The sequence below is a fragment of the Sciurus vulgaris genome (assembly GCF_902686455.1).
Source record: "Sciurus vulgaris genome assembly, chromosome: 6".
NCBI classification, from domain to species: Eukaryota; Metazoa; Chordata; class Mammalia; order Rodentia; family Sciuridae; genus Sciurus; species Sciurus vulgaris.
In genome coordinates, this window is record NC_136466.1 from 109,057,187 (window position 1) to 109,084,118 (window position 26,932).

General features: G+C 34.6%; 1 protein-coding gene across 8 annotated transcripts in view; it reads left to right on the plus strand.

Annotated features, from left to right (window-relative positions):
• BDP1 (BDP1 general transcription factor IIIB subunit) overlaps positions 1-26,932 on the plus strand; it is a 98,194-nt gene that overhangs the window by 51,557 nt on the left and 19,705 nt on the right. For 6 of the 8 annotated variants that reach the window (XM_079143546.1, XM_079143547.1, XM_079143551.1 and 3 more), the window contains 11 exons: positions 4,828-5,003; positions 5,901-6,111; positions 7,821-7,957; positions 11,209-11,407; positions 12,249-12,442; positions 13,330-13,717; positions 17,614-17,749; positions 23,661-23,684; positions 24,171-24,263; positions 25,723-25,948; positions 26,347-26,507. In XM_079143546.1, coding sequence (XP_078999672.1) covers positions 4,828-5,003; positions 5,901-6,111; positions 7,821-7,957; positions 11,209-11,407; positions 12,249-12,442; positions 13,330-13,717; positions 17,614-17,749; positions 23,661-23,684; positions 24,171-24,263; positions 25,723-25,948; positions 26,347-26,507 — 1,945 coding nt within the window. The remainder of the gene's footprint in view (positions 1-4,827; positions 5,004-5,900; positions 6,112-7,820; positions 7,958-11,208; positions 11,408-12,248; positions 12,443-13,329; positions 13,718-17,613; positions 17,750-23,660; positions 23,685-24,170; positions 24,264-25,722; positions 25,949-26,346; positions 26,508-26,932) is intronic. The other 2 variants (XM_079143550.1, XM_079143549.1) reach the window with 2 other exon arrangements.

A 26,932-nucleotide genomic window follows, 5' to 3' on the forward strand; every position in this document is an offset into this window, starting at 1 on the left:
TATTGTTGGGTCTTTCTTTTTAATCCATTCTGCCACTGTGTTTCTTTTGATTGATGAGTTTAGGCCATTAACGTTCAGGGTTATTATTTCGATATGATTTGTATTCCCAGTCATTTGGTCTTATTTTTGGTTTTTACCTTGGCTTGGTTTCTCCTTTGAGTAGATTTTTCTTTAAGGTAGTTCCTCCCTTTGCTGACCTAAATTGTTGTTTTTCATTTCCTTCTCATGGAATATTTGCTTGAGAACATTCTGTAGCATAGGCTTTCTGTTTGTAAATTCTTTTAACTTTTGTTTATCATGAAAGGATTCTGTTTCATCTTCAAATATGAAGATTAGTTTTGCTGGGTAATGGATTCTTGATTGGCAACCATGTTCTTTCAGAGCTTGAAATATGTTGTTCCAGGCCCTTCTCGCTTTTAGTGTTTGGGTTGAGAAGTCGGCTGCTATCCGTATTGGTCTCCCACTATATGTAATCTGATGCTTTTCTCTCACAGCCTTCAAAATCCTATCTTTATTTTGAATGTTAGGCCTTTTTTATTAGAATGTGCCTTGGTGTGGATCTGTTGTGATTTGTGCATTTGGTGTTTTGTAAGCCTCTTGTATTTGATTTTCCATTTCATTCTTTAGTCTTGGGAAATTTTCTGCTATTATTTCATTGAATAGGTTGTTCATTCCTTTGGTTTGTATGTCTGTGCCTTCCTCAGTCCCGATAATTCTTTTTTTTTGCGGTACTGGGGATTGAACCCAGGGCCTTCTGCTTGCGAGGCAAACACTTTACCAACTGAGCTATATCCCTAGCCCTTGATAATTCTTAAATTTGGTCTTTTCATGATATTCCGTAGTTCTTGGAGATTCTGTTCATGATTTCTTACCATCTTCTCTGTTTGGGCAACTCCATTTTCAAGATTAAATATTTTGTCTTCATTGTCTGAGGTTCTGTCTTCCAAGTGGTCTAGTCTTTTGGTGATGGTTTCCATTCAGTTTTTTATTTGGTTTATTGTTTCCTTCAATGAAGGATTTCCGTTTGGGTTTTTTTGAGAATCTCTATCTCTTTGTTGAAATGATCTTTTGCTTCCTGCAGTTGTTCTTTCAACTGCTTATTGGAGTGATCCTTCATTGCCTGCATTTGCTCTCTTATCTCATCCTTTGCTTCACGAATCATCTTAATCATGTATAATCTGAAGTCCTTTTCTGACATTTCTTCTACTATAGTGTCACTGGATTCTATTAATATAGAATCTAGATTTGTTTGGAATATTTTCTTCCATGTTGTCCATGTATCTTCCCCTCCAGCAGTGCAGCTCTGGGGTATTGCAGATTACCTCCTATAGGCTTATAGTGACTCTGTAGGTTTCCAAAACTTTTTCTTTAAGGGGGAGATCAATATTAGCAGTGCCCAGTTCAAACAGTATGCAATCCTAGATCAATTTAGCCCCTATGAGGGCATTAACAATATTGTCATAATAAACAGAATGAGTTCAATTATTATCTTTAGTATAACAAATAGATTTTCAATAATGTCTGTAGTTTCTAATGGAGGAGAAAGAGGATGTGGAGGGGTGTAGCATGTAGATGTTAATGGGATAAGAAAAGAATTTATAGGTGTTCTAGATAATAGAGTGAGAGTGTAATCAAAAGAAATTGGTTGTTAGCATGCAAAAAGGGAGAAAGAGACTCTGAGGAAACAGGTAAACAAAAGGAAAAGAGAGCAAAAAAAGTAAAGAAGTAAAAGCTTAAAATTTTTCAATAAGGAGAAATAAAAAAAAAATCTATACTGTATCAATCACATAGCATTCAAACCTTTCAGTCTTCAGTAGCCTGATGCATGAGAGGTACCTGACAATGAGCTTCAAGTCTCCAGCAGGCATCTCAGTATGGGATTTGCCCCACCTAAAGATCAGAGCTATGGCTTCCAGGATTATGTAAGATGGCTGCTCTGACTTCCAAATGTGTTGGCAAATGGGGAGCTGCAGCTTGGGGTGTGGATGTGGTTAGCAGGAGTTCCTGGAGGTGGGGTGGGGTTGGTGGGGCAGGGGTCCTGGAGGTGGGGTGCAATTAATTGGTCTGGAGGTCCTGGTGATAGGGCACAGTCGCTCTGGGGGTCCTGGTTGCGGGGAGCAGTCAGTCTATGTGAGGGCCTTGGACGCAGGGTGTGATCAGTTGGGCTGAGGGATCCTGGAGACTAGGCTCGGTCAGTCCGGCCAGGGGTCCTACGGGACATGGCCGTTGTCTCAAAATGGCGCAGCCATGTGTAACCAATTCTGCAGGTTCTGTGACAGTGAACTTCCTGGCAACAGCAGGCAGCTGTTGCTCCACTGGCGGTCTGCAGTCAATTTGCTGACTGCTGTTGGATGATTGGGAGGTGAACCTCGGGTGGTGGGTGATGGGTAGGTGAAAGGTAGGCGATAGGCAAGAGGTAGGCAGATGGCGAATTATAGGCGACTGACAGTGAGCAGTGTGCACTCAAAAAGGCGTCAATATGTTGGCTGACTGGGGGTGATCATAGTCGAGAAATGGGGTAGACAGCAGGGGATCGATAAGCAGCATAAACTGCCTCACCATGAAACAGATACCCTCTGCTTGTGAAACCCGAGTTTCGGAGCGACAAGGAACACAGCCTCCCTCTAGTCTGCTGTGTTATATCCAAGGCAGTTTTAAGTTTCTTCATATTTTTATTTTGTTTGATCATGTTCCCACGCTTATTGTGCCTCACTGTTTTGCGTAGTTTGCCTAGGAATCATGGGAAGCCTGTTGGGAGGCCTGGGCGGTAGTTGAGGTTCTGACTGTTTTAGTTAGCTCCCCACCCTCTTCCTAACATACCACAACCCCACCTGGGTGCTGGGAATTGAACCTGGGGTCTTGTGCATACTTGGCAAACAGAATACCACTGAGCCACATCTCCAGCCCTTAGTGAGCCTTTTGTCACTGTGATCAAAAGACATGACAAGAACAACACAGAGGTGGATACCGTTTATTTCCGCTCATGGTTTCAGAGGTTCTGTCCCTGGTTGGCCAACTCCATAGATTTGTGCCCAATGTGAAGCAGGATGTCATGGTAGAAGGGTGTGGTGGAGGGAATCAGCTCAGGACATGGCAATCAGGAAACAGAGTGTGCTGCTGTCTAGGGACAAAATATGAACCCCAAAGGAATGCACCACTGACCTCCTTCCTCTCAGCCATAGCATACCTGTCTACTGTTATGGCCTAGTTAATACTTACAATGGGTTAATCCATTGATCAGGCTCTCTCTCATAATCTAATTCTTTTTCCTGAAAATTCTTGCATTGTCTCATACATGAGCTTTTCATATCTAAACCATATCAGGCTTCATGACTGAAGACAAATGATGTAACAGATTTCTTCTAGGAAAAGTGGGAATTATAGTGCTTTATTTTACTTTCTTGTGAAGACGAAATGAAAAGTCAAAAACTTTGTATGATTTAAAATAACAATATATGGTCCATAACAAGTTAATGAGTTAATTTTCCAATATAGCATCAAAAACATTGAATTCAAATGTTAATACTCATAAATTGTTTCTAAAGTACTTCTTAGAATTAGAATTCTCATGTGACTTCTTAATGTAGCTTAGTTCTTTATTATGCATCAATATTTACGCTTGTCCTGACTTTATATTTATAAAAGATAAACAACTTTTTTATTAATTATTTTTTGTGATTATAAGAATTTTAACTTGGAAAAAAAATACGTTCTAAAAAGTTAATATGTTCTAAAAAGTGAGAGTCCTTTATAATATCCCATCCCTCTGTACTGAGGTAATCATATAGCAGCTTTGCATTTTTGTTCTAGGCTTTTTGGTATAGATAGATAATACTTATTTATAAAATAATGTACAAGTATTTTTTTTTTAAATGGCATCATTCTTGCCTTCTAATTTCTACTTAACACAATATTGTGAACATTTTCATTGGATCAGTGCAGAGAAATGTCTTCTTTTTGTTTGTTGCTGTATTGAGGATTGAACCCAGGTCTTTGTGCATGCTAGGCAAGCCCTCTACCACTGAGCTATATCCCCAGCCCTTTATTGAAACTTTTATTTTGAGACATGTCTTCATAAATTTCCCCATGCTGTCCTGGAGCTTGCCATCCTTCTGATTCAGCCTCCCATGTAGCTGAGATTATACATGTATACTATCATGTCTGGTAAAATTTGTCTTTTAAATGTCTGTGTAGTATTGCTTTGTAAAGAAATTGAAATTTATTTAATCTCCTACTCATTTGTTTTATGTTCAATGTCCTGTTTGTTTGGGGGGGGGGTTGTTAGGTTGTTTTAATAAATACCTTTGTATATATGCTTGTAGGTACTTTATTGGGAGGGAGTATTGAGGATGGAACCCAGGAGTGCTTTATACACTGGGCTACATGTCTAGTCTTTTTATATTTTGAGACAGGTCTTGCTGAGTTGTTGAAGCTAGTCTCAAACTTGGATCCTTCTGCCTCAGCCAACTGAGTTGCTGGGATGATAGGGTGCACCAACAAGCCCAGCTATTTGAATATTTTTATAAAATGAATTTCTAGAGGTGGAATTGTTGGGAATTTAAAATTTTGATAGATAAATGCCCTGTTGTCCTCTCCTTCTAGTGGTAATATAAAAGTTTTTATTTTACTATATTTTTTTGGGGTGATGGATATTGCGGATTAAACTAGGAGCATTCTGCCTCTGGACTATATACACAGCCCTTTTTAAAAATTTTATTTTGAGACACAGTCTTGCTAAGTTACCCAGACTGACCTTGGACTTGCTCCTTCTGCTTTGACTTTATTTCCCTCTACTTTTACCAACTCTGAATGATTTATTTTTTCTAGGATGTGTCTTCTATAATAACATCAGAAGAAAAAGATAAATTGAGTCACAAGGAAGAGGCTGTGACCTTACCATGTATACAGACTGAAAAGGACCCTTCACCTTCAAATTCTCATGAACCTAAAGAGGAGTCTCAATCAGCACAAACCCAGGAAAATGAATTAGTTGTTTCTACAGGGTAAACAGTGATATTTCCTTGAAAATCTAAGAGACATTTCTTTCCAATATTGCTTTATTGTTATTTAAGTGTCCTTATGTTTTTAAAAAATGAATATAAACGCTATTTGGTTTATTTTAGTTGATATGGCAGACTATCTAAAATAGAAATGAAATTGAATTCAAGTTGATTTTTTTTTTTTATTTGGTACTGGGGATTGAACCCAGGGACACTTAATCACTGAGCTACATTCCCAGCCCTTTTTATTTTTTATTTTCAGATAAGTTCTCAGTAAGCTGCTTGTTAAGTTGCTGATCCTGACCTTGAACTTGTAATTTTCTAACCTTTGCTTCCTGAACCGCTGGGATTATAGGCATGCCCCACTGGGCCTGGCTCAAGTTGATCTTTTAATGCTTTACTGTTAACTGCTTAAGTTTCTGTACAGAGCAACTTATTAAAAAATATATGTATATATGCGATAAATTCATTACCATTTTAACCAATTTTAGGTGTGCACAACAGAGATATTAAATTTATTTACATTGTTGTGCAATTATTGATAGTGTCTATTTCTAGAACTTATCATGTTTTTTTTTTTTTTTTTTACCCCCAGAAGCTGAAACTCTGCCTATTAAGCATTAACTTTCATTATCATCTTCTTCTAGACCCTGGCAACTACCATTCCATTTTCTGTCTCTATTAATCTGCTCTTCTAGGTATACCATATGAGTGTATTAAACCTTTTGAGATTTAAATATCTTCTAAAACTTTTTTATAATCAGAAAGTCGTTTTCCTTGAATAGTAAAAAGTATTTTTATAGAGAGCTTAATAGGGGAGGTTTACATTATATATTTTTACAATGGTTTACAACTTTTTACAATCAGGCTTTCTCTTTTTCTCCCTGTTTTCTTTTCTAGGACTCCTGAGATGAAGACTTTTCCACAAGAAGTGAAGGAAAGTGTTATCCAAACTTCTGGACCAGTGAGGGGCCGACTTCAGAGACCTAAACCAAATGTAAGAAAAGCGAGACACAGGCAAATAGTAGAAAATGATGAAGCCAAAGGCATAATTAAGGAGGAAAGATCAATACTACAAAAAAATGAAAGTAGTAAGAAGTCCCTGACAGTGGTGAGTTATTGTGTAACTAAATTGATTCTTTTAAATTCATATTAAAATATCAAGTGATAGCTGGAACTTGAAGTAATATGTAGTCATCTCACCCTTATTCTCCCTAGTAAATACATAATATATCCCAGTTTTGTTTGATTTACTATTTCAGCCTTTTTTAAGTGAAAAGACATTCCCTGCCCATCTAATGACACTGTGAAATGTTTAGTCAAAACAAAATAATACCTCAAGTCCTATCATCTGAAATAACTACTGAAAAATTTTTGACCTGCCTTACTGAATTAATAAGCTCCATGCAAACTTATACACACACTTAATAAAATCATCTTGTACATGTTATTTTATAATTTTGTTATTTAATACTATAATTGGATTTTTTTTTTTTTTCTTTTTTTCTTCCTTTCTCTCTTTTTTTTTTTTTTTTTTTTTTTTTTGTGGTGCCAGGTATTTGAACCCAGGGCCTTGTGCTTGCGAGGCAAGAACTCTCCCAACTGAGCTATATCCCCAGCCCCTATAATTGGATTTTTGTACCAGGAAATAAGGATTTAATCATTTTTGCTATGGAGCAATGTGCTATTTTGAATGATAATTTAAACAATCCCTTAGTAGATTTTATTTATATGTATATATATAATTATATTATAATATATATTATAATATATAATATTATAATATATTATATATATTTTATATATATACATACACACACACAGATTTTATATATAAATGTACATATATATAATTAGTTATAGATGCATAATATCTTTATTTTTATGTGGTGCTGAGGATTGAACCCAGTGCCTAGGCAAACACTCTACCACTGAGCTACAACACCAGCCCAGTAGATCTTTTGATATTAGGGGGGAAAAAAAAAATCTTAGTATAATGCCAAAAAATGTCTATTTAAGGTAGTTCTTATTGTTTTCTTCTTGTTTCTAATAAGGGAAAACCTAGATCTAACGTGATTGTAATCCTTATTTGAACCAAAATACTTTTTCTTAAAAAAAAAAAAAAAAAATCTGTCAAACTTTTTTTTTTTTTTTTTTTGGGGGTTCTGGGGATGCAACCACGGCCTTGTGCGTGCTCGTCACATACACGGAGTTATACCCCAGTCTAAACTTTTAACAGATTTTTCATTTTATAACAGATGACTTTTACAGCTTTTCAAGTATTAAACGTATTACTGCAGTAGTCATTGTAATTTTCTTTCTGACTTAGTCTTATTTTGACAGCAAAAAATGAACATCAGTTACCCAGTTTGAGTCTTAATTTTATATTTTACTAATTTTATGTAATATATATTCTGTGTAATAAATTTTTTTTGCCATTTTTTTATTGCTGCATTATTGAATCTTAATTTAAAACAACTACTTACCCAGACTTGGGGTTGTAGCTCAGTGATAGAAGGCCCTGGGTTCAATTCCCAGCACCAGAAAGAATAAACAAAACAAAAACTAGATTACCTGGGGGAAGGTTATAGCTTAGTGATCAAGGTTTTGCCTAGCACATTTGAGGCTCTGGGTTTGATCCTCAGCACCACATGAAAACAAATAAATGAAATAAAGGTGTTTTGTCCATCTATAACTAAAAAAATTTTTTTTTAAAACCTAGATACCTTTTTAATGATTGAAATATTTTAGGATATGTTCTGTTGTGAAATAAACACATACATGCGCATAGACAACATTCATATGATTTTGTCTTTTCAGTCAAATTCTCAATTTGAAACTGAAATTGAAGTACCCTCCAAAGTTTCAGAATGCAGAATAGATGAAAATCAAAGTCATGTGGTTCTTGTAGAAAACCTTCATATTAATGAAAGAAATGTTTTAGATGAAAAAATGAGGTAAGTTTGTTTTTAATAAGAAAAGCATAAAACTTCTCAAAGGTAAAGTTTGGATTTTTGCATAATTTTATATAACTTTATATTTTAAAAATTTTGTGAAAAGATAAAGTAATAATTACTTAAGAAATTAGAAGGTTTTTATTTTTTTCAGTACTGGGGATTGAACTCAGGGGTAATTAACCACTGAGCCACTTCCCCTGCCTTTTGTATATTTTATTTTGAGACAGGATCTTGCAGTGTTGCTTAGAACCTTGATAAGTTACTGAAGCTGGCTTCGAACTTGAATACTCCTGTCTCAGCCTCCTGAACCACTGGGATTATAGATGTTTGCCATTGTGCCTGGACGAATTAGAGTTATTTAAATTTAATTCTTTAAATACTGTTAACATTGCTGATACTCTAAATGTTTGGCAGGCATCCTAAGTTTTGGTATTAAAGCTAAACTGTTATTTAAAGTTCTTTTTTTTTCTTAAATACCTTAAGGATTCTTTTGTATCTTTAGAAATTGGAAACCTACTGACTAAAATTCAGACATAGTAAGTGCTATGAAGTACTTACTAAATACTCTATTTGGACGTAACTACATCTAAGCCAAATGGTAAAATGGTCTTTTTTAAAAAAAATTTTAATTATATTTTTAGATGTTGATAGATCTGTATTTTATTCATTTATTTTTATTTGGTGCTGAGAATCAAATCCAGTGCCTCACACATGCTAGGCAAGTTCTCTATCACTGAACCACAACCCCAGCCCCTATAATGTTCTTTTAAATGAGTTGTGGTTAGTAGGGTAAGGAAATTTTGTCATTAGCGCTTTTATATATTACTTGCAGTCTGCTTAATTACTGGTATTAAAGCAGGAATATTAGCTTCTTTAGTGAAAACAACTTTCCTTTCTGGATGTAATTCATGATCCATATAATTTATGATGTTATCTTTATAACTAGGGTATGTTTTAGTGAAATATTTACTCATTTTCCTCTAGGATGTCTTTGGCACCTATGAATTTACTTTGAATGTTCCAGCTTCCTTTAATTATGGAATGATCTTGGTTTTGTGTATGGGGCAGAAGGAATGGAAGATGTAGGCCAGTTAAACGCTAGAGGATAAAGATAGATTATGTAGGGTCACTGTAAGGATTTTGATATTTACTCTAATGGGCTTTTATACATTAGTGGCTTTCAAGGTCAGTTTCTCTTACTGTTCTATAATTGACTTTGTAGACCTGGAGGACTTAAGTAGCTTAAAGTAATCTTGGCAATTTATAATTTAAACTTAATTTTTCAGGATTTTTGACTTTAAAACTAGCAATTTCCTACTATATATGAACAGTGTTTCCTGAAATAAACTTTTCATATTTCATATATGCTTAGCCTTTGTTTTTGTTTTTTGGTACTGGGGATTGAACTCAAGGGCATTTAACCACTGAACCATATCCCCAGCTCTTTTTAAATATTTTATTTAGAGACAGGGTCTCACTCAGTTGTTGAGTGCCTCACTAAGTTGCTGAGGCTGGTTTTGAGCTGAAGATCCTCCTGCCTCAGCTTCCCAAGCCTCTGGGATTACAGGTGTGCACCACCATGCCCAGCAATTTAATTTATTTTTATGTGATGTTGAGGATCGAACCCAGTGCCTCACACTTGCTAAGCAAGTGCTCTATCACTGAGCCAAAACCCCAGCACCGTGCCTTTTCTTTAACCTTTTCTAGATCATAAAGTTTATTCCAGCTGTTGCTGTACTGTGACCAAGAGCAACCATGTCAGCCTACTTGAAAATTGAAAATCTCTAGTTTTAAAACTTATTCTTGTGTCTAATGTTTTGTTGTTTCTTTTCACCTCAGAAGCATGTTGAACTTATGTATGTATTTTATTCTTTAATACCTTTGCAAAAATCACACTTGATAGCTTACAATAACTTAAATATATCTTGTTTTCCCAAATACTTTAGCTCATACTAGAATGTGTTAGCCAGTATTATAACCTTTTTTTGGTTGAGGGGCTCTACGGGGGTTGAACTCAGGGGCACTCAGCCACTGAGCCACATCCCCAGTCCTAATCTGTATTTTGTTTAGAGACGGGTCTCATTGAGTTGCTTAGTGCCTTGCTGTTGCTGAGGCTGTCTTTGAACTTGTGATCCTCCTGTCTTAGCCTCCCAAGCCTCTGGGATTATAGGCGTGCACCACTGTACCCGGCTTCTTTGTAACTTTTTAGAACTTGATGTGAACTTCTTTGGTGTTTCACTACTAGAACTTTGTAAGGTTGGTATGTTTGGAAATGTCTAAGTACTTTCTTTTCTAAGTATTTTATTTAGATATATTCTTAAGATTAGTTTTGTGTTTTTTTTAATTTTTTTTTAGTTGTAGATGGATACAATACTGTTGTTTATTTTTATGTGGTGCTGAGAATTGAACCCAGTGCCTCACACATACAAGGCAAGCCCTCTACCACTGAGCTGCAACCCCAGCTCCAGAATTAGTTTTTGAATACAAATATTTTACAGAATTCATATAACCAGATTTATGTTAGGTTTTACTCTGAATTTAGATACTTGCCAGTTATTTAGATATTTCTGAGAATCCATAAGATTGCTATTTGAGTTGCCTTGACTGACAGCTCTCATACTACTATGGAATGTTAAAACCTCGTCTGATTTGGCAGATACAAATGAATTTTGTTAAAAATCTTATGACATTGACTGTCAATTAACCCTTTTCTGTGAAGTCTCCCCCCACCCCCCGCCAAATGCTGAGAATTGAACCTAGGGCCTCACATTTTTTGTGAACTCTCAGAAATGTGGTAGAAAATAGACTTTTGACTTCAATCCTGCTTTTGAGTCAGAAAGCCCAGGTGGTCATGGTGTATTTGTTCAGGCTTTGGAGTCCAATAGAAGGCATTTGTTGAAGTACCATTATGAAATCAATTTTAGCTACCGGTTTTGGATATTTTAGTTATTTCTCTGAAAATTACTTACAGTAGCATGAATCTGCACACCAGAATCAATAATAAAAGTCAAAAAAGATACATATTATGAAACTAATCCTTAGGCTATACATAGAATGAAAGCTATAAAAGCTTTTATGTTTTTTCTTTCATATCAGCAATATAGGAATTGTTTTACATGCTTGGTTTTATCTCCAATTTGTATATAATCCTTTGAACTTAGAATTGGTTTGTATCCAACATTGTTTAATAGCTGTTATATCGATAAGAAAATCTGATTTTGTTTTTTCAATGTGATTTATACTCATTTCAGACATGAAAATAAACCATATGTTGCTAGTCCAGCACCATTGATAAGAAGGAAATTCCAAAAGACTAAGCCAAATTTGGGAAGGGCACACAGTAAGAAACAGGAACCAGGTATAGAAAAAGGTACATATCAAAGTAGGACAAGCAAACAAGAAAACAATTTGCAGCAGCGAGGAAATTCTGACATCTGTTTCTTTCCAAAAGTAAGTTTTGGGGGGAAAATTTCTTTTAGCAGCCTCTATTCTGTCAGAATTGATAAAATACAGTTTTGACTTTTTGTTTTTCAATACTAGGAGTTAAACCCAGGGCCTTCCTCTTGCTAGGCAAGTACTCTTATCATGAAGCTATATCCCCAGCCCTTTTAAAAATTTTTATTTTGATACAAGGTCTCACTAAGTTGTTTAGCCTGGGCTCGAATTTGTGATCCTTCTGCCTCAACCTTCTAGGTAGTTGGGATTATAAGTGTATACCACCACACCTTACTACTTTAACTTTTTTTTTTTTTTTTTTTTTTTTGTGGTTCTGGAATCGAACCCTCCAGAGCCTCATGCATTCTAGGCAAGTGATGTACCATGGAGATGCATCCCTAACCTTTTTTATTTTTTTTGCAGTACTAGGATTGAATCCAGTGGCATTCTTCTACCAAACTATATCCTCAACCCTTTTTATTTTTTTATTTCAACAGTAAGTTGCCCAGGCTGGCCTCAAACTTTTAATTCTCCTACCTCAACCTCCTGGTAGCTGAGATTACATGGTGGTACACCGCCATGCCTAGTTTATTTTTTGAGATAGGATATTGCTAAATTGCCCAGGTCTTGAACTTGTAATCCTCTTGTTTCACCCTTCTGAGTAGCTGGGATTATAGGTGTGGGCCACCATAACTGGCTAATTTTGACTTTTATAGCTATGACTATTTTCATGAAACATTTAGAAACTGATTATTATGTATGTGTGCAGTCTTAGAGATTTAAGCCAAACAGCTAAATTAAATAGACATAGAGATTGTTTCCATGGTAATAATAACCTGTTCATCTTAAATTTAAGGAAAAAACAGAGAATCTGTCATCTATGGAGGTTTCAGCAAGAAAAGATTTTGTGGACTCTAGAGAATCTAGTTTGGCCAAAAAAGATGCTCGGTTAGAAGAAGTTGGACCTTCTGGAAGTGTTGGAGAGGAAAACGTAGGAACTAATTCTGTGTGTTCAGTTGTTGAAGAGCGATATCTCAGTAAACTACCAAGGTAATATTTTACTTAACAAATAGACTAGGAAATAAAAATCACTTATGTGTCTTACCTAAATTATTGTTAGAGCAAAAACATGGCTTGTGAACAGAAGTGAGATTGTTTTTTATTTACAAGTCTGTTTCCTAATTTTGGTATTTATTTACTACATTTCACATTTTTCTGATATTCATTGGAAGATTTTTCTTTCCCTGATGTAGTTTGTGGGTGCCAAATGTATTAGATAAGAGCAGATGCCTGGCCAAAGAGTAATATGAATTAGAGTGCTAATTCGTATGAGGTTATAAACATAAATGAATGGTATTCTTTAGTTTTTGAAGGAAGTGGGAAGGAACTTAAATTCTAGAAAACAGCATTTTTCTGATGAATTTTTTGTCTTCCCTTTTTCTTTTCACCTAAACTGTTTACCCAGTAAAATAAATCAGTATTACTTTTTTTTTTTTTTTTAATTTGGCGGTGCTGGGGATTGAACCCACGGCCTTGTGCTTGCAAGGCAAGCACTCTAACAACTGAGCTATCTCCCCAGCCCAGTATTACTGTTTGATTCCATATTCTGTATTCATCATTCTATGTATTTTATCCCTTTTTATTCTAATAATTTCCAGTTTTTATTTCATCTCTACCACCACATATAATGGGGAAAAAATAGCCCAAAATTTAAAAATTATTATGCAGAATTTTAGGTAGAGAACTAAGAATTAACTCTCAATGAGAAATTAGCAGTCATTAATTCTTTTCTTATTTTCACAGTGTAAGTCTTTAAAAGAATTGGTGGTGGGAGTTTTCATTTTAATGGCTGGAACTGAGATTTCACACTCAAAACTTTGGTTTTCAATAAAATTATTGCATATATGACCATATTGTTATTTTGATTAAACATATAGCCGCCCACAATTGTTAAAAGAATCAAATTCCTCTAAAATTGCTCTGGATCGAAGAACAACTGTCACTGCTACTGCTTCTGAGTGTGAGATAGATCATAGTGAAAGGAGAATACATAGGAAGATCAAACCAAATGTCACCAAAGGGCGTGGATCAAAACGAACTCGGGGTAAGACCTCTAAGAAGGAACCTAGAGCTTCCAAGTCAATGCTGGTGACTCTTCGGGCTTCCCAGGAAGAAGATGAAGACGATGATGATTTTGAATCTGATTATGAAGAAGAAAACTATCATCTTGCCCCAGAAGAATTAAACAAAGCACCAGTGTTTGTACCCGTTGGTCTGAGATCCCCTGAACCTGTTTCTGCTCAGATTGAGGAAACAATGGAAGAGGTAATGATTTTTGAATTTTTAACATTTTATCTTACTTATATTTTTCTTCCTTTTTCTTTTAGTGGATCATTATTTCTTCTCTTAGTAAATATTAGGATTTGAAGAGTTCTTTCTCTAAATAAACCGCTACTAGATACAATTTGTTTGGAATCTAATGAATAGCTTAAGAATCACTAAAAGTGGCCTTTTGTGACCTCTTCTGATTACTCAGCCCCTAGGGCCCAGACTCAGTAAGAGAACCAATATAACAATAATGATAGAATTCTGCTTACACTTTTATCTAGAAGTTGCTTTATCTACTTTTTTTTTTTTTTTTATTAATTTTTAAAATGTTTTGGAAGATATTTTCTGTTAACATTTTGTAACAGGTTCAGACTGAGTTCTGGTTGGTATAGAAGGTAGATGGGACATATTTTTTTCTTTTTTAAAAAAAAAAACTGTTAAAATACACATTATATAAAATTTGTCATTTTAACCATTTTTAACTATACAGTTCAGTGCTACCGTTATCACCATCCTTTCACAAAACTCTTCATCTTACAGAACTGGCATTCTATACAATTAAACAATAATTCCTCATTTCTCCTACCTCTGAATCTTTGGCAACCACCATTCTAATTTTTGTCTATGAATTTAACTCTGTAGGAGCCTCATGTAAGTGGAATCATATAGTATTTGTCCTTTTTGTGACTGGCCAGTTTTACTTAGCATAATGTTTTCAAGGTTCCTTTATAAGTTGTAGCTTATGTCAGAATATCTTCCTTTTTCCATTTTCTTTTGCCATGCTAGGGATGGAGCCCAGACAGATTCTTCCACTTGTTAGGCAGGCACTCTGCCACTGGGCTATGTGATTAGCCCAGAATGTCTTTCCTTTTTAAAGTCTAAATAATATTTGTGTGTGTGTCTCACATTTTGTTCAACATTTATCTATCAATGAATGGCTATTGTAATTAGTGTTCCTGTGAACATGGTAATGCAAATATCTCTTTTAACCTGCTTTCAGTTCTTTTGGGGATATACTCATAAGTGATATTGCTGGATTACATGGTAAATCTATATTTAATTTTTTTTAGTGACCACCATGTTGGTTTTTTTTAATTAATGAATTAATTTTTTCCCATCCCACCATATTGTTTTAGTAGTGGCCATATAATTTTACATTTCTACCAGCAGTGACAAGTGATCTAGCTTCTTCATGTTCTTACCTAATAGATGTTATTTTCTTTCTAACTCCCCCTTCTCCCCACCCACCACTATGCTGGGAATCAAACTCAAACACAGGGCCTCATGCATTCTAGACAGGCACTTTACCACTGAGCTATACTCCTAGACCTTTTTTTTTTTTTTAAAGTGGTAGTTATCTTAATGGGTGTAAGGTAAAATGTATTTTGCTTTCTTACTCTTTTTTCCTCCTCTTTTTTTTTCCTACTCTTTTTCCTCTTGGTTTAGTATTTCTACTTTGTAAATTCAAAGTTTTCTGTTCTGTTTTAATTTTTAGTCAGTCATCTGACTTACAGAGTAGCATATTTGATCAGTTTTGTCTAAGCATTCATAATTGGTTTTGAGTCATTTGAAGCAGAATGAAGAGTTAGTTAAGATAGTGGTAAGATAATAAAAGGAACAGTGGAAAACAAAAACAAGTTAACATTAATGTTATGGTAGATCCATTAAGAAGTAATAGATTGCCTGAATCTGTAGAGTCACACTTAAGAATGAAAATCAAAACCTACTTCTGTTTTATTCACTATTAATCATAGCATGCTAAGTGTTTTAAAGTATTTACAGGCTTCTTGAAACTAATTGAAAATGACACAAAATCATATGACTTTTCATAATGAAAAATTCAAAGTAAAGATAATTAAAGATTTAGTTTAGGGCTGGGGAGATAGCTCAGTCGGTAGAATGCTTGCCTTGCAAGCACGAGGCCCTGGGTTTGATCCCCAGCACCACAAAAAAAAAAATTAGTTGAAATCAAAATGCAAAAGAAGAGTGAATTTTGTGAAAAGACAGCTGGTTAATACTGCATGAGATTTCATTGAGTTATATATTTTGTATTTTTCTTTATGTGAAGGTAGCTTGTTAGTGAAAACTAATATCAGAAATTAATTTTTTTCTTTTTAAAATTTTTTTTAGATGTTGACAGACCTTTATTTTATTCATTTATTTATATGTGGGACTGAGAATTGAACCCAGAGCCTCACACATGCCAGATAAGCACTCTACCACTGAGCCATAAATCCAGCCCAGAAATTAATTTCTGAAAGTCAGATTTCAAAATGTATCCCTGAACTAACACAGAATATCTTCTTCAATAGCAGTAATAATAGTAATTTAGCAGGGAAAACTTATATTCCTTTTAGTCAGCTTACTAAAATGGAAATTTGTTTACATGTTAGAATTAGAGAATTTCTTTAAAAAGCATTGAAATACAATGGAATGATACATGCTCTCCAATGTGGATGAACCGTGAAAACTAAGTGAAAGAAGCTAGTCACAAAAGATCACATACGAGGGGGAGGGGAGGGGAAGGAAGCGGGGAAAAAAGATCACATACATGATTCCACTTATATGAAATGTCCAAAGTAGGAAAATCTATAGAGATATAAAATAGATTAATGGTTGCCTAGGGATTGGGAAATGAAGGGGAGAAGTTGGAAAATTGACAGCTAGTAGGTATAGGATTTCTTTTTGAGGTGATGAAATGTTCTAAGATTGAGTGTGGTGATGTTTGTTCATATCTGTAAGTATTCCAAAATACATTGAATTGTATATTTAGTGTGGTTGAATTGGGGTTGGGTGTAGTTCAGTGTTAGAACTCTTGCTAGCATGTGCAAGGTCCTGGGTTCGATCTTCCCAGTACTGTCAAAAAAAGAAGTGGATGAATTTATAGTATGTACATTATATCTCAGTATAGTTGTTATTAAAAAATAAAACATTAGTAAACTATATAAAGCCTAAATTTTTAAGAGTTATCTAGAATATTCCTCTCCCCCCACCCCATCCCAATTTTTCTGAATGTATTTTATTTTCACAAATCACTTGAACTTTTAAATTCATCCCAGACCTATTGGCTACTAATGAAGATTTTTCTCTTATTTTTGCATCTGAGGAAAGACAAAGAACATTTATGTGTTACTATAATAACTACATATTGAAGACAGATTTTCAGACTTGATTCTTTACTTTAAGATTCTATTGAATCACAAAATGCTTTATACCCATCTTTCTGTTAATAAGGGAATAAGAACCAGACTGTAGTATATGTATTTTAGGATATAAATTAGTGTCTTTTTTTAACTTTGATCATAGAGCTCCTTGACTAGTAGGGCTGCCACATGAAGAGTAAATGTGAGTGAACCCATTGCCATGGGTGTCAAGAATCATGTAGGCTTTGGGATTTGGGGGAAAGATGGTTGCACTTGGAATGAGGGGATGATCAGTCTTTTAAAGCACTCTAACTCATCTTTGTTATGGCACTTATGACAATGTATAGTTAATTTATTACATGTGTTGCTCATATATTGTGAGTTAATGAAGGCAGGACCAAACCTGTCTTTTTTGGCTTTGTGTTCCTATGCCCATATTCCTCTAGTTTTAGGAGGCACTCCATAAATGTTAACAGATGGAAGAAATTAGGGCAAAACAGGGTCAAAATGGGGAGGATGGGACAGGAATGCCAGGCATTAACATTAAGCCTTAAAATTTTTGGTTAATGATTATAATAGTTAGAGCCCTTTCAAAAACCTTAAATGTTTTACTTTTGACAAATTGCTATCAATCAGTTTTAGAATCGTATTTCAGTTTTTTAATTTTGTGTGAATGTGGATTATTCCCTTCATTTTAACATTTCATTTTATGTGTTCATGTGGAAAATAATAAAAACTTTATTTTGACAGCTTGAAATAACTGAGAATGTTGCAGATATAGGATGTGTAACTGTTGTTGAACATCACCTTTCAAACACAGATGTAGCTACTCAGGAAGTAAAGGAAGAAAAATATTTGGATTCATCATCATTTGTAAGTATGCATGGTAATGTTTTGTCTTATGTCCTTTGTTTACTTTCAAAAGACTCTAGGGTTATTTTGATTGCTTTAAGTTTACAGTTCTTAGCTAATTTCTCTCATGAATGGAACTTTTTTTCTCTCATGTGTGAATAGTAAAAACTTGTGAATAATCATGGATTTTGTCTTTGACTTGGAAAGCATTGTCTTTTTTGTGTGTGTGAGTAGAGCTCTTAGTGTCCCCATAGACTTTACATTTGATCTTAGCCAAAAGGCTGACAAGTAATAAAGACTTTTATATCAAAATTCTGTTGCATTAAATCTGTGTTAAAAGTAAATTACTTAAAAATATATTTAGTTTCATTTTGTTTTGACACTCTTTCATATTTAGTATTTAACCTTGTTTTTGCAAATGAACATTTGGAATTGTACTTTTTTTTAGTACTAGGGTGCTTTATCACTGAGGTATCTCCAACCCCACCCCCCCTTTCTTTTTTCTTTTTTCTTTTTTTTTTTTTTTTTTTTGTAAATTTTGAGACAGGATCTCACTAAGTTGCTGAGGGCCTTGCTAAGTTGCTGAGGCTGGCCTTGAATTAGCAATCCTTCTGCTTCAGCCTCCCAGGCTGCTGGGATTACAGTGTGCCATCAGGCCCAGCATGGAATTATAACTTTTTGAAAACATTTTTATTGAGATATAATTCACATACTATATAGTTCACCCTTTGAAAGAGTACATTTCAGTGATTTTTTTTTTTTTTTTTTTTTTTTTAGTATATTCACAGAGTTGTGCTAGTATGACTTAAATCAAATTTTAGAATATTTTCATCACCTCAAAAACAAGTTCCATGTTCATTTGTAGTTACTCCTTATTCCCCCTGCAAGTCTCTCCAGGCTCTTATGGAACGAATTTTTTTTTTTTTTTTTTTTTTTTTGGGTACTGGGAATTGAACCCAAGGACACTTTACCCTTGAAGTACATTCTCAGCCCTTTTTATTTATTTATTTTATTTTGAGACAGCATCTCATGAAGAACTTGCTGGTCTCAAACTTATAATCTTCTTGGATCAGCCTTCCTAGTAGTTAGGTGTGCACCACTGTGCCCAGCCAGTTACCTGCTTTTTGTTTATAGATTTGCTTATTCTGAACATTTTATAGAAATAGAATAATAAAATAATGGTATCTTGTATACCCACCATCAGAATATTTTGCTGGGTCCCCATTTTTTCACATCTTATCAACACTTGTTTGACTTTTTTTTTTTTTTTTTTTTTTAATTTTCTTTTAGTTGGCAGTGGACCTTTATTTTATTTATTTGTATGTGGTGCTGAGAATTGAACCCAGTACATGGTAGACAAGCACTCTGCCACTGAGCCACAACCCCAGCCCTACTTGTTTGACTTTTGGGATCTGTGTTAGTGAGTGTTTTGTCTCGAATGATTTTGATTTGCATTTTCCTGATGACTAATGATGTTGAGTATCTTTCATGTGCCTTTTGACCATCAGTATATCTTCTTTGGAGAAAGGATGATTCAGATCTTTTTTAGTTGGACTCCTTTTTTATTATTTGAGTTGTAATTTTTTTGTTTTGTTTGTTTTTGTTTGGTTGTTTTGTTTGTTGGTTCATGGGGTTTTTTTTTGGTGATACTGGGGATTAAACACAGGGACTACACACTTACTAGGCAAGTGTTCTACCACCAAGCTACATCCCCAGCCAATAAGAATTCTTTTTATAGTCTAGGTACAAGTCTAGTATCAGGTATATGATTTACAGGTATTTTCTTCCATTCTATGGATTATCTTTTCACATTCTTGATAGTTTCCCTTAAAACATAAAAGTTTCTAATTTAGATGAAAGTCTAATTGAGGTTTTATTTTTTTGTACCAGGGATTGAATCCAGGAGCTCTTAATCACTGAACCACATCCCCACCCCTTTTTATATTTTATATAGGAGCAGGGTCTTGCTAAGTTGCTTAGGGCCTTGCTAAATTGCTGAGGCTGGCTTCGAACTTGTGATCTCCTGCCTCAGCATCCTGAGTCCTGAGTTGCTGGGATTACAGGCATGCGCCACTGTGCCTGGCTCCTGATTGATTTTTTGTTGTTGATGTCATTGCTTTTGCTTTTGCTGTCATATCTAAGAATCCTTTTCCAAATCCAGAGTCATAAAGATTTACCCCTATTTTTCTTCTAGAAGTTTTATAGTTTGTCTTTGATCTATTTTGAGTTAATTTTTGTATATATTGTGATTACCTCTTTATCCAGCTTCATTCTTTAGCACCATTTGTTTGAAGAGACTTCATTGAATGGTCCTAGCATCCTTGTCAAAAATCAGTTGATCCAGGGCTGGGGAGATAGCTCAGTTGGTATTACAAGCATAGGGCTCTGGGTTCAATCTCCAGCACCGCCAAAAAAAAAAAAAAAAAATCAGTTGATCCTAGATGTATGTGTTTATTCTAGGACTGTTAATTCTTTTCCATTGATCGGTATCAATTCTTATGTTAGTGATGCTACGTTGATTATTATTGCTTTGTAGTAAATTGCATTTGAGAAGTACAATAATAAATACAATAAATAAATTTTATTTATTCTTAGAATTGTTTTGGCTAATGAGTCCCTTTTAATTCCATATGAAATTTAAAATACTTGTTAGATTCTACTAAGATGTTATCTGGGATTATGTTTGGAATTTCATTGTATTTGTAGATCAGTATGGAAAATGTTGCAGTCTTAATTATTTTGAGACTTTCAGTTCATGATCATAGGATATTTTCCTTCTTTTGGTGGTGCTGGGGATTGAATCATGGACCTCATACATACTAGGCAAACATTCTACCATTTTACTCTACCACTGAACTATACCCATTTATTTAAAACCTTTCTTTGCTTTTTTTCAAAAATAGTTTGTAGTTTTAAGAGTATGAACTATGCACTTCCTTGCTAAATTTATTTTCAAGTATGTCATTTTCAGCATTATTGTGAATGGGACTGTTTTTCTTAACTTTCACTTTCGATTTGTTTATTGCAAGTACATCAAAATATAACTGATTTTTATATATATTTTTTGTATGCTATAACTCATTTTTTAGTTTTTCAGTGAATTCCTTAGTATCTTCTATGCAAAATCATGTCAAAGTACCACAGACTGAGTGGCTCAAAGCCACAGAATTTTTTTCTTTCATGGTTCTGAAGTTTAGAAGTAAAGTCCAAAGTCATGGTATTTTGGTTCTTTCTGGAGGCTCTGAGGAGGAAATCTTTCGATGCTTTTAACCATGGTTATTTGGCAATATATGCCGTTTTATGGTTTGAGGTAGCATAATTCCAATCTCTGCTTCCAATGCCACATGGCCTTTTCCCTGATTATGTGTCTGTGTCTTTTCTCATAAGGATATATTAGATTAGGGCCAACATATTTTTATAGGGGGCACAATTCAGCCTGCAGCACTTTTCACTCTGAATGCTTTTTATTTTTCTTGCCTTATTTCTCTGACTAGAACATTTAGTTCAACGTTTCTTAGAAATGGTGAGAGTGGACATTCTTTTTTATAAGTCAGCACGTGAGATTTAACCTGGGGCTCCATTACCATTAAGTGACATGCCCAGTCCTTTTTATTTTTTGGCAGTCTCTCTTTTTTTTTTTTTTTGCGGTGCTGGGGATTAAACCCAGGGCCTTGTACTTGCAAGGCAAGTAATCTACCAACTGAGCTATATCCCCAGCCTCCTTTTTATTTCTTAATTTTATTTATTTATTTAATTAATTTATTTATTTATTTTTGCGGTACTGGGAATGAACTCAGGGCCTTGTGCTTGCGAGGCAAGCACTCTACCAGCTGAGCTATCTCCCCAGCCCTCCTTTTTATTTTTTGAGAGAGGGTCCCACCAAGTTGCTGAGGCTGGCCTCAAATTTGTGATCCTCCTGCCTCAGCTTCCCAAGTCCTTGAGGTTATAGGTATGTGCCACTATGCCTGATTGAGAGTGAACATTCTTGACTTGTACCTGGTTTTAGGGGAAAGCATTCAGTTTTTCACTGAAGAAGAATGTTAGCTGTGGGTTTTTCACTAGATGCCCTTTATTAGGTTGAGGAAATTCCCCCCCTTCTATTTCTAGCTTTTTGGTTTTTTTAGTGGAAAGGATGTTGGAATTTATCTTTTTTTTTTTTTTTTTTTTTTTTTGTATTCAGATGATTGGTTTTACTTGTATTATATCAATAAGCTGTATTACATTGATTTTTGGATTTCAAGTCAACCTTACTTTATTGGGATAAAACCTGCTTAGTCATGATGTATCATTTTTATATTGTTATGGGGCGCAACTTAAGAACAGACCAATCACCACTGAGAAGTCCAAATTTGAGAGTCTTTATTAAGCCGGCTGACTGACTGTCTCACACAATGCCCCCAAAAAATAGCTATTGGGAGAACAGCCTCGACCACAGAGGTTGTAGGGATTCTTATACCAAAAATCACATCAATCATAAGTGTCTGTTGCTGTGATTCAGAATTACAAACTATCATCATGAGATCATAGAGGGGGAAGTGGGTCAAACTGACCCTTACCTAGGTACAAACTAAAGAATGGTTACTAACATCCACACAATCACTGTTTACATGGTACATTGTTTAGGAGCAGTAGGAATCAAAAGAGAGCAATTTTTTACACATAGGAGTTGGCATTGTATATTATTAAACATGTCACACCAAGTAACTGATGATGGGTACAGAGGCGGGGTGTTCCCATGGGAGAAGCTTATTTTCTACATAACGTGGAGTCTCAGAGCAAAATGGAGTCTGTTTAGTCATTTCCCTTAGAGTCTGGCCTATAACATTCTCATGGAGTCAGATCTGTCAGCCCATCACAATATGTTGCTGGATTCAGTTTACTAGTATTTTATTGAAGGTTTCTGTGTCCATATTTATGATAGATATTGGTCTGTGGTTTTCTTGTGATGTTGGAAGTCCTGCTCCCCTGGGGAACAAAGCTCTCCAACTGGCACCAGTGGGAGATGGGCCCTGTTTTTCTTGGCTATAGCAGTCTTAGGTATCATCTCTACCACCTGAGTCAGGAGAAAGGAAGGAGAGAGCACCCATGGTTCACTTAAATGCTCATCTGTATTAATTTTCGTAGATCTTGAGTAGACCTTTCTTCACATTTACTTTTGGTCTTTAGGGCTATTTTCAGAGACTTTGAATACTTTTGTCTTTTTTATATTATTCTCACCAGTTTTACTGGGGGATGGATCAGTGGAGCTCTGAGCTCTTCATGGTATTGCTCTGAAAATTAATCCTGTAACTTCTCAATTTATTAAAATTATTTGGGGAGAGGGTGGGAAAGGTGGTACTGGGGATTAAACTCCTGGCCTTTTGAATACTAAACACAAAATATTTTTCACAATTAGATGACAAATATACTATAACGGGCAGTTGCATTCATTGCTGTAATTTGGTTTAAACTGTTCTGATGGTTTGGTCAGAGCTAAAAGAAATACCAACCTTGGTTTTTAATATATTAGGCTGATCCATCCACTGAGTTATATCCCAACTATAGCTAAATTTTAAGCCATCTAGTAATGTAAAAAAATTTGTAATATTCTTCAGACTTCAGTTTCCATTGGGCAAAAATTAGTAACAGATTTGACTGGAGTTGAAGGATTTTAAAGTGAAAAAAGTAAAAAAGGTTAGGTATACATAACAGTGTGGTTAGAGTTAAAATTTACATTTACGATAAAGGCAAAATTAGGAGCAAGAGAGAAAAGAATTTGCTATTATTTCTGTTTTTGTTTATGAAATGTTATGAACAATCAAATTTAAAATATAACTAAAAGTATAGAAAGATCTATAAAATGTAGTGTTTCTTGACTATAAAATGTAGTGTTTCTTGAGAGACTGTATGTGTTTGGGGAAATACTTCAGATGTTACCTTTCTTTTCCTCTTTCAGGAAATAACAGGTGAACAGACCCAAGATGAACCAGGTAACTGTTAAGAAAACTACTAAAACTACTTGGTTAGCACTAGCACAGTGATTTAGCACTAGTGATAGTGAATGAGTCACTTGGCTGGAGAATTGGACAAAACTGTTCAGGTGTTAAATATGTTATCTTTATGATAAACTTAGATCCTTGGGATGTTACTTTTAAAAAGGTGAGTTGAAAGTTAAATGTTCAGTAGAAAAGTATTTGTTGATCATTTCCTTTTAATTTGCACAGATGGGAACATTTTCTTTGAATGTATTATTTAATGGGAGAAAATGTTTTAGTAAATAAGAGCCACCAGTTGATGATTTTTTTAAATTTGTAGCATATAAACTGAATAAAACACCATACTAGTAAGGGAATAATAGTATAGAGGATATTGAAACCCATTACTAGAAAAAAAACAACTGAGCTAATATTCTTTTTAAAGTAAACTAATTTCCAGATCTGTTATTCCTTTTTAATATTGTTGTATTTCCTCACAAGGTACCAATGATGGAAGCACTGAAGCTGCCATAACCTTACTAACAATGGGAGATCTAGTATTGCAGTCAGAGATCAGTACTGAACAGGGTGATGGTAAGAGAGAGAGCTAAGTCCTACCATGAGAAAAAAAGCTTAAAATCTGTTAAGAAATTACACCTGTGTTTTGAGAAAATAAACCTTTTACATTTGAAATTATCATCACTTTTGTTTTCCAGAAATGGTAATATTTATGTATTGGTCCATCTTCCCTCCCTCCCTCTCTGCCTCCTTCCCTCCCCACCCTCCCCTTTTTAAATTGTACTAGGAATTGAACTCAACCAGGGGCTCATTACCAGTAAGCCACATCCCCAACCCTTTTTATTTTTATTTTGAGACAGAGTTACGCTATGTTGCTGAGGGCCTTGCTTAATTGCTAAGGCTGCCCTTAAACTTGAGATCTTCCTGCTTCAGCCTCCCTCGTCACTGGGTTTACAGGTGTGCATTACTGTACCTGTCCTCATCCTCTGGTTTAGCACCTTTAGGTGTAGCAAAAACCATTTTGAGATAGTGTATTTAGTTTATTAAGAATAATATGAAGCCAGGTGTGGTTGTACATGCCTGTAATTTTCAGCAACTTGGGAGACTAAGACAAGAGGACTGCAAGTTCAAGGCTAGCCTCAACAACTTAGCAAGACCTGAAAGTAAAAAATAAAAAGGGCTGGGGATGTGGCTCAGTGGTTAAGTGACCCCTGGGTTCAATCCCTGACATCAAAAATAATTAAAAAAAAAAAGAAAGAAAGAAAGAAAAATTTAATTCATTGAGTAGTTGATCTAATGACTTCTACCTTTATCATGATAAACATCATTGGTTAATTGAGCTTATTGATCATTTTATACTCATTTCTTTAGCAAAGGAGTTGCTGCTTGAGGTTTTCACAGTTATTGAGATCATTTAAACTGTTGTGATTATTTGGACAGAGCCAAAAGATATGCCAACCTAGATTTTTTAATATATCAGACTGCACTTAGAAGTTATGGTCTTTACCATTGATTATCTTTAACTGTGTCAAGTGAAAAATTATGCTAATTGTGTTTCTGGTAATTACTTTGATAATAACAGATCTGCCATTTATTTTAGTTGTTAGATTTTTATGCTTATAACACTTATTTATTAGGAAAGTCTGATTCGTGTTCCCTATAGAGCTTCTTTCTCAGTGATAGCATTACAGTAAAGCCTGTCACAAATCTCGAGGACATAAAATATAGATCTTAAAAGCTAATAAATATAGTCCTATCTTGAAATCCACCTGGGGTTATATAATTACTGGAAATAATTTAAAAAGTGATGCATTTTTACTTATAGTTGCACAAAATTTTAGTCATAAGAATTATTAAGCTCATTACGGGTCAGATCCCCAATATGAAATATGAGATCATGAATTTAAGTTTGGATCCAAAAAGAGCAATCTTTAATAATAATATAGAATTTTATAAATATTAATGTTGAAGCATTAATTTTATTTGGATATCTCTCTATATTGTGTCAATTTTAATTTTCTGTTTTTTTCTGCAGTAGGAGTATGTGTATTTCCTGATGTTCAGTCAAAGGATAAAAGTCATATTCCTTTCAACCCAGATAATGTAAATCACAAAATTGTTCATGAATATCAGGAGGTTTCTTCACCTGTCATTACTACATCTCCTGCATCATTTGAAGAAAACAAGATTGTATTAGAGGAACAGAGTACTAGAGAAGTTGGTTTAATGCAAGAAGTCAAGGAGAATGCTACATTGACCAGGTTTATTTTAGTATTCAATTATTAAATATAATTAAACCTCCATCAGTTTAGTTAATAGCTTTAAGTAATGCTTATAGACATGTTAATTTCTCATCAATTAAATTAAAAATTATCTGATTTTAGATTTTATTGATTTGGGTATTAAAGTAAGTAGTGGTGTTGTTTGTCTGAAGCTTTAATTTAAAAGATTTATGTAAATGTAGTCTCTGTTCTACAGATGTGGTCAGATTTTCTTCTGAAGATCTCTAGAAAATGAAGTACTTAGTAATTTTAGAATTAAGAAATGAACACTTACATAGACCATACCTGACAGTTGTTGCATTAACTGCTATCACTGTGAGAGAGTAAGAGAATTCTTAAGTAATTCATAAAATTTCTATTATCTCTGTACATTTTAGAAATACAACTTCTAAAGTAACCAGTAGTTTGAGAATGAGAAGCAGATTTGTCAAACCAAAGCCAAATCTTGAGAAGGTTTTACGAACCAAGAGGTTTCATGCTCATCAGAAAAATCCCAGTTTTTGTGTTTTAAAAGGGGAAGAAATAGAAATTCAAAGAGGTAAATTTTATTTTTCACTTACAAGTTATAAGATCACTTTGACACAGAAATAATATTAGCATTTCAAAGGAATTTAATCTGTTAAAATTATTTTAAATTCATGTTTAAAAAATTTTAAATATACAAAAAAGGTGAAATGAGCTATACAATAAATCTGCCAGCTGATTTCGGTAATTGATCCCATTTTGCTATATTTGCCTGATCAGGTTTTTGTTCGGTTTTGTTTTTTTGGGGTGTGTGTGTGTGTATGTGTATGTATCTGTGTATACATAAATACTCAGACATCTCTTAGAAAGGTATGCATGACTGGGGCTGTAGCTCAGTGGCAGAGCATTTGCCTAACGCCTATGAGGGTTCAATCCTTAGCACCACATAAAAATAAGTAAATATAATAAAGGTATTACATCCATCTACTAAAAAATAAA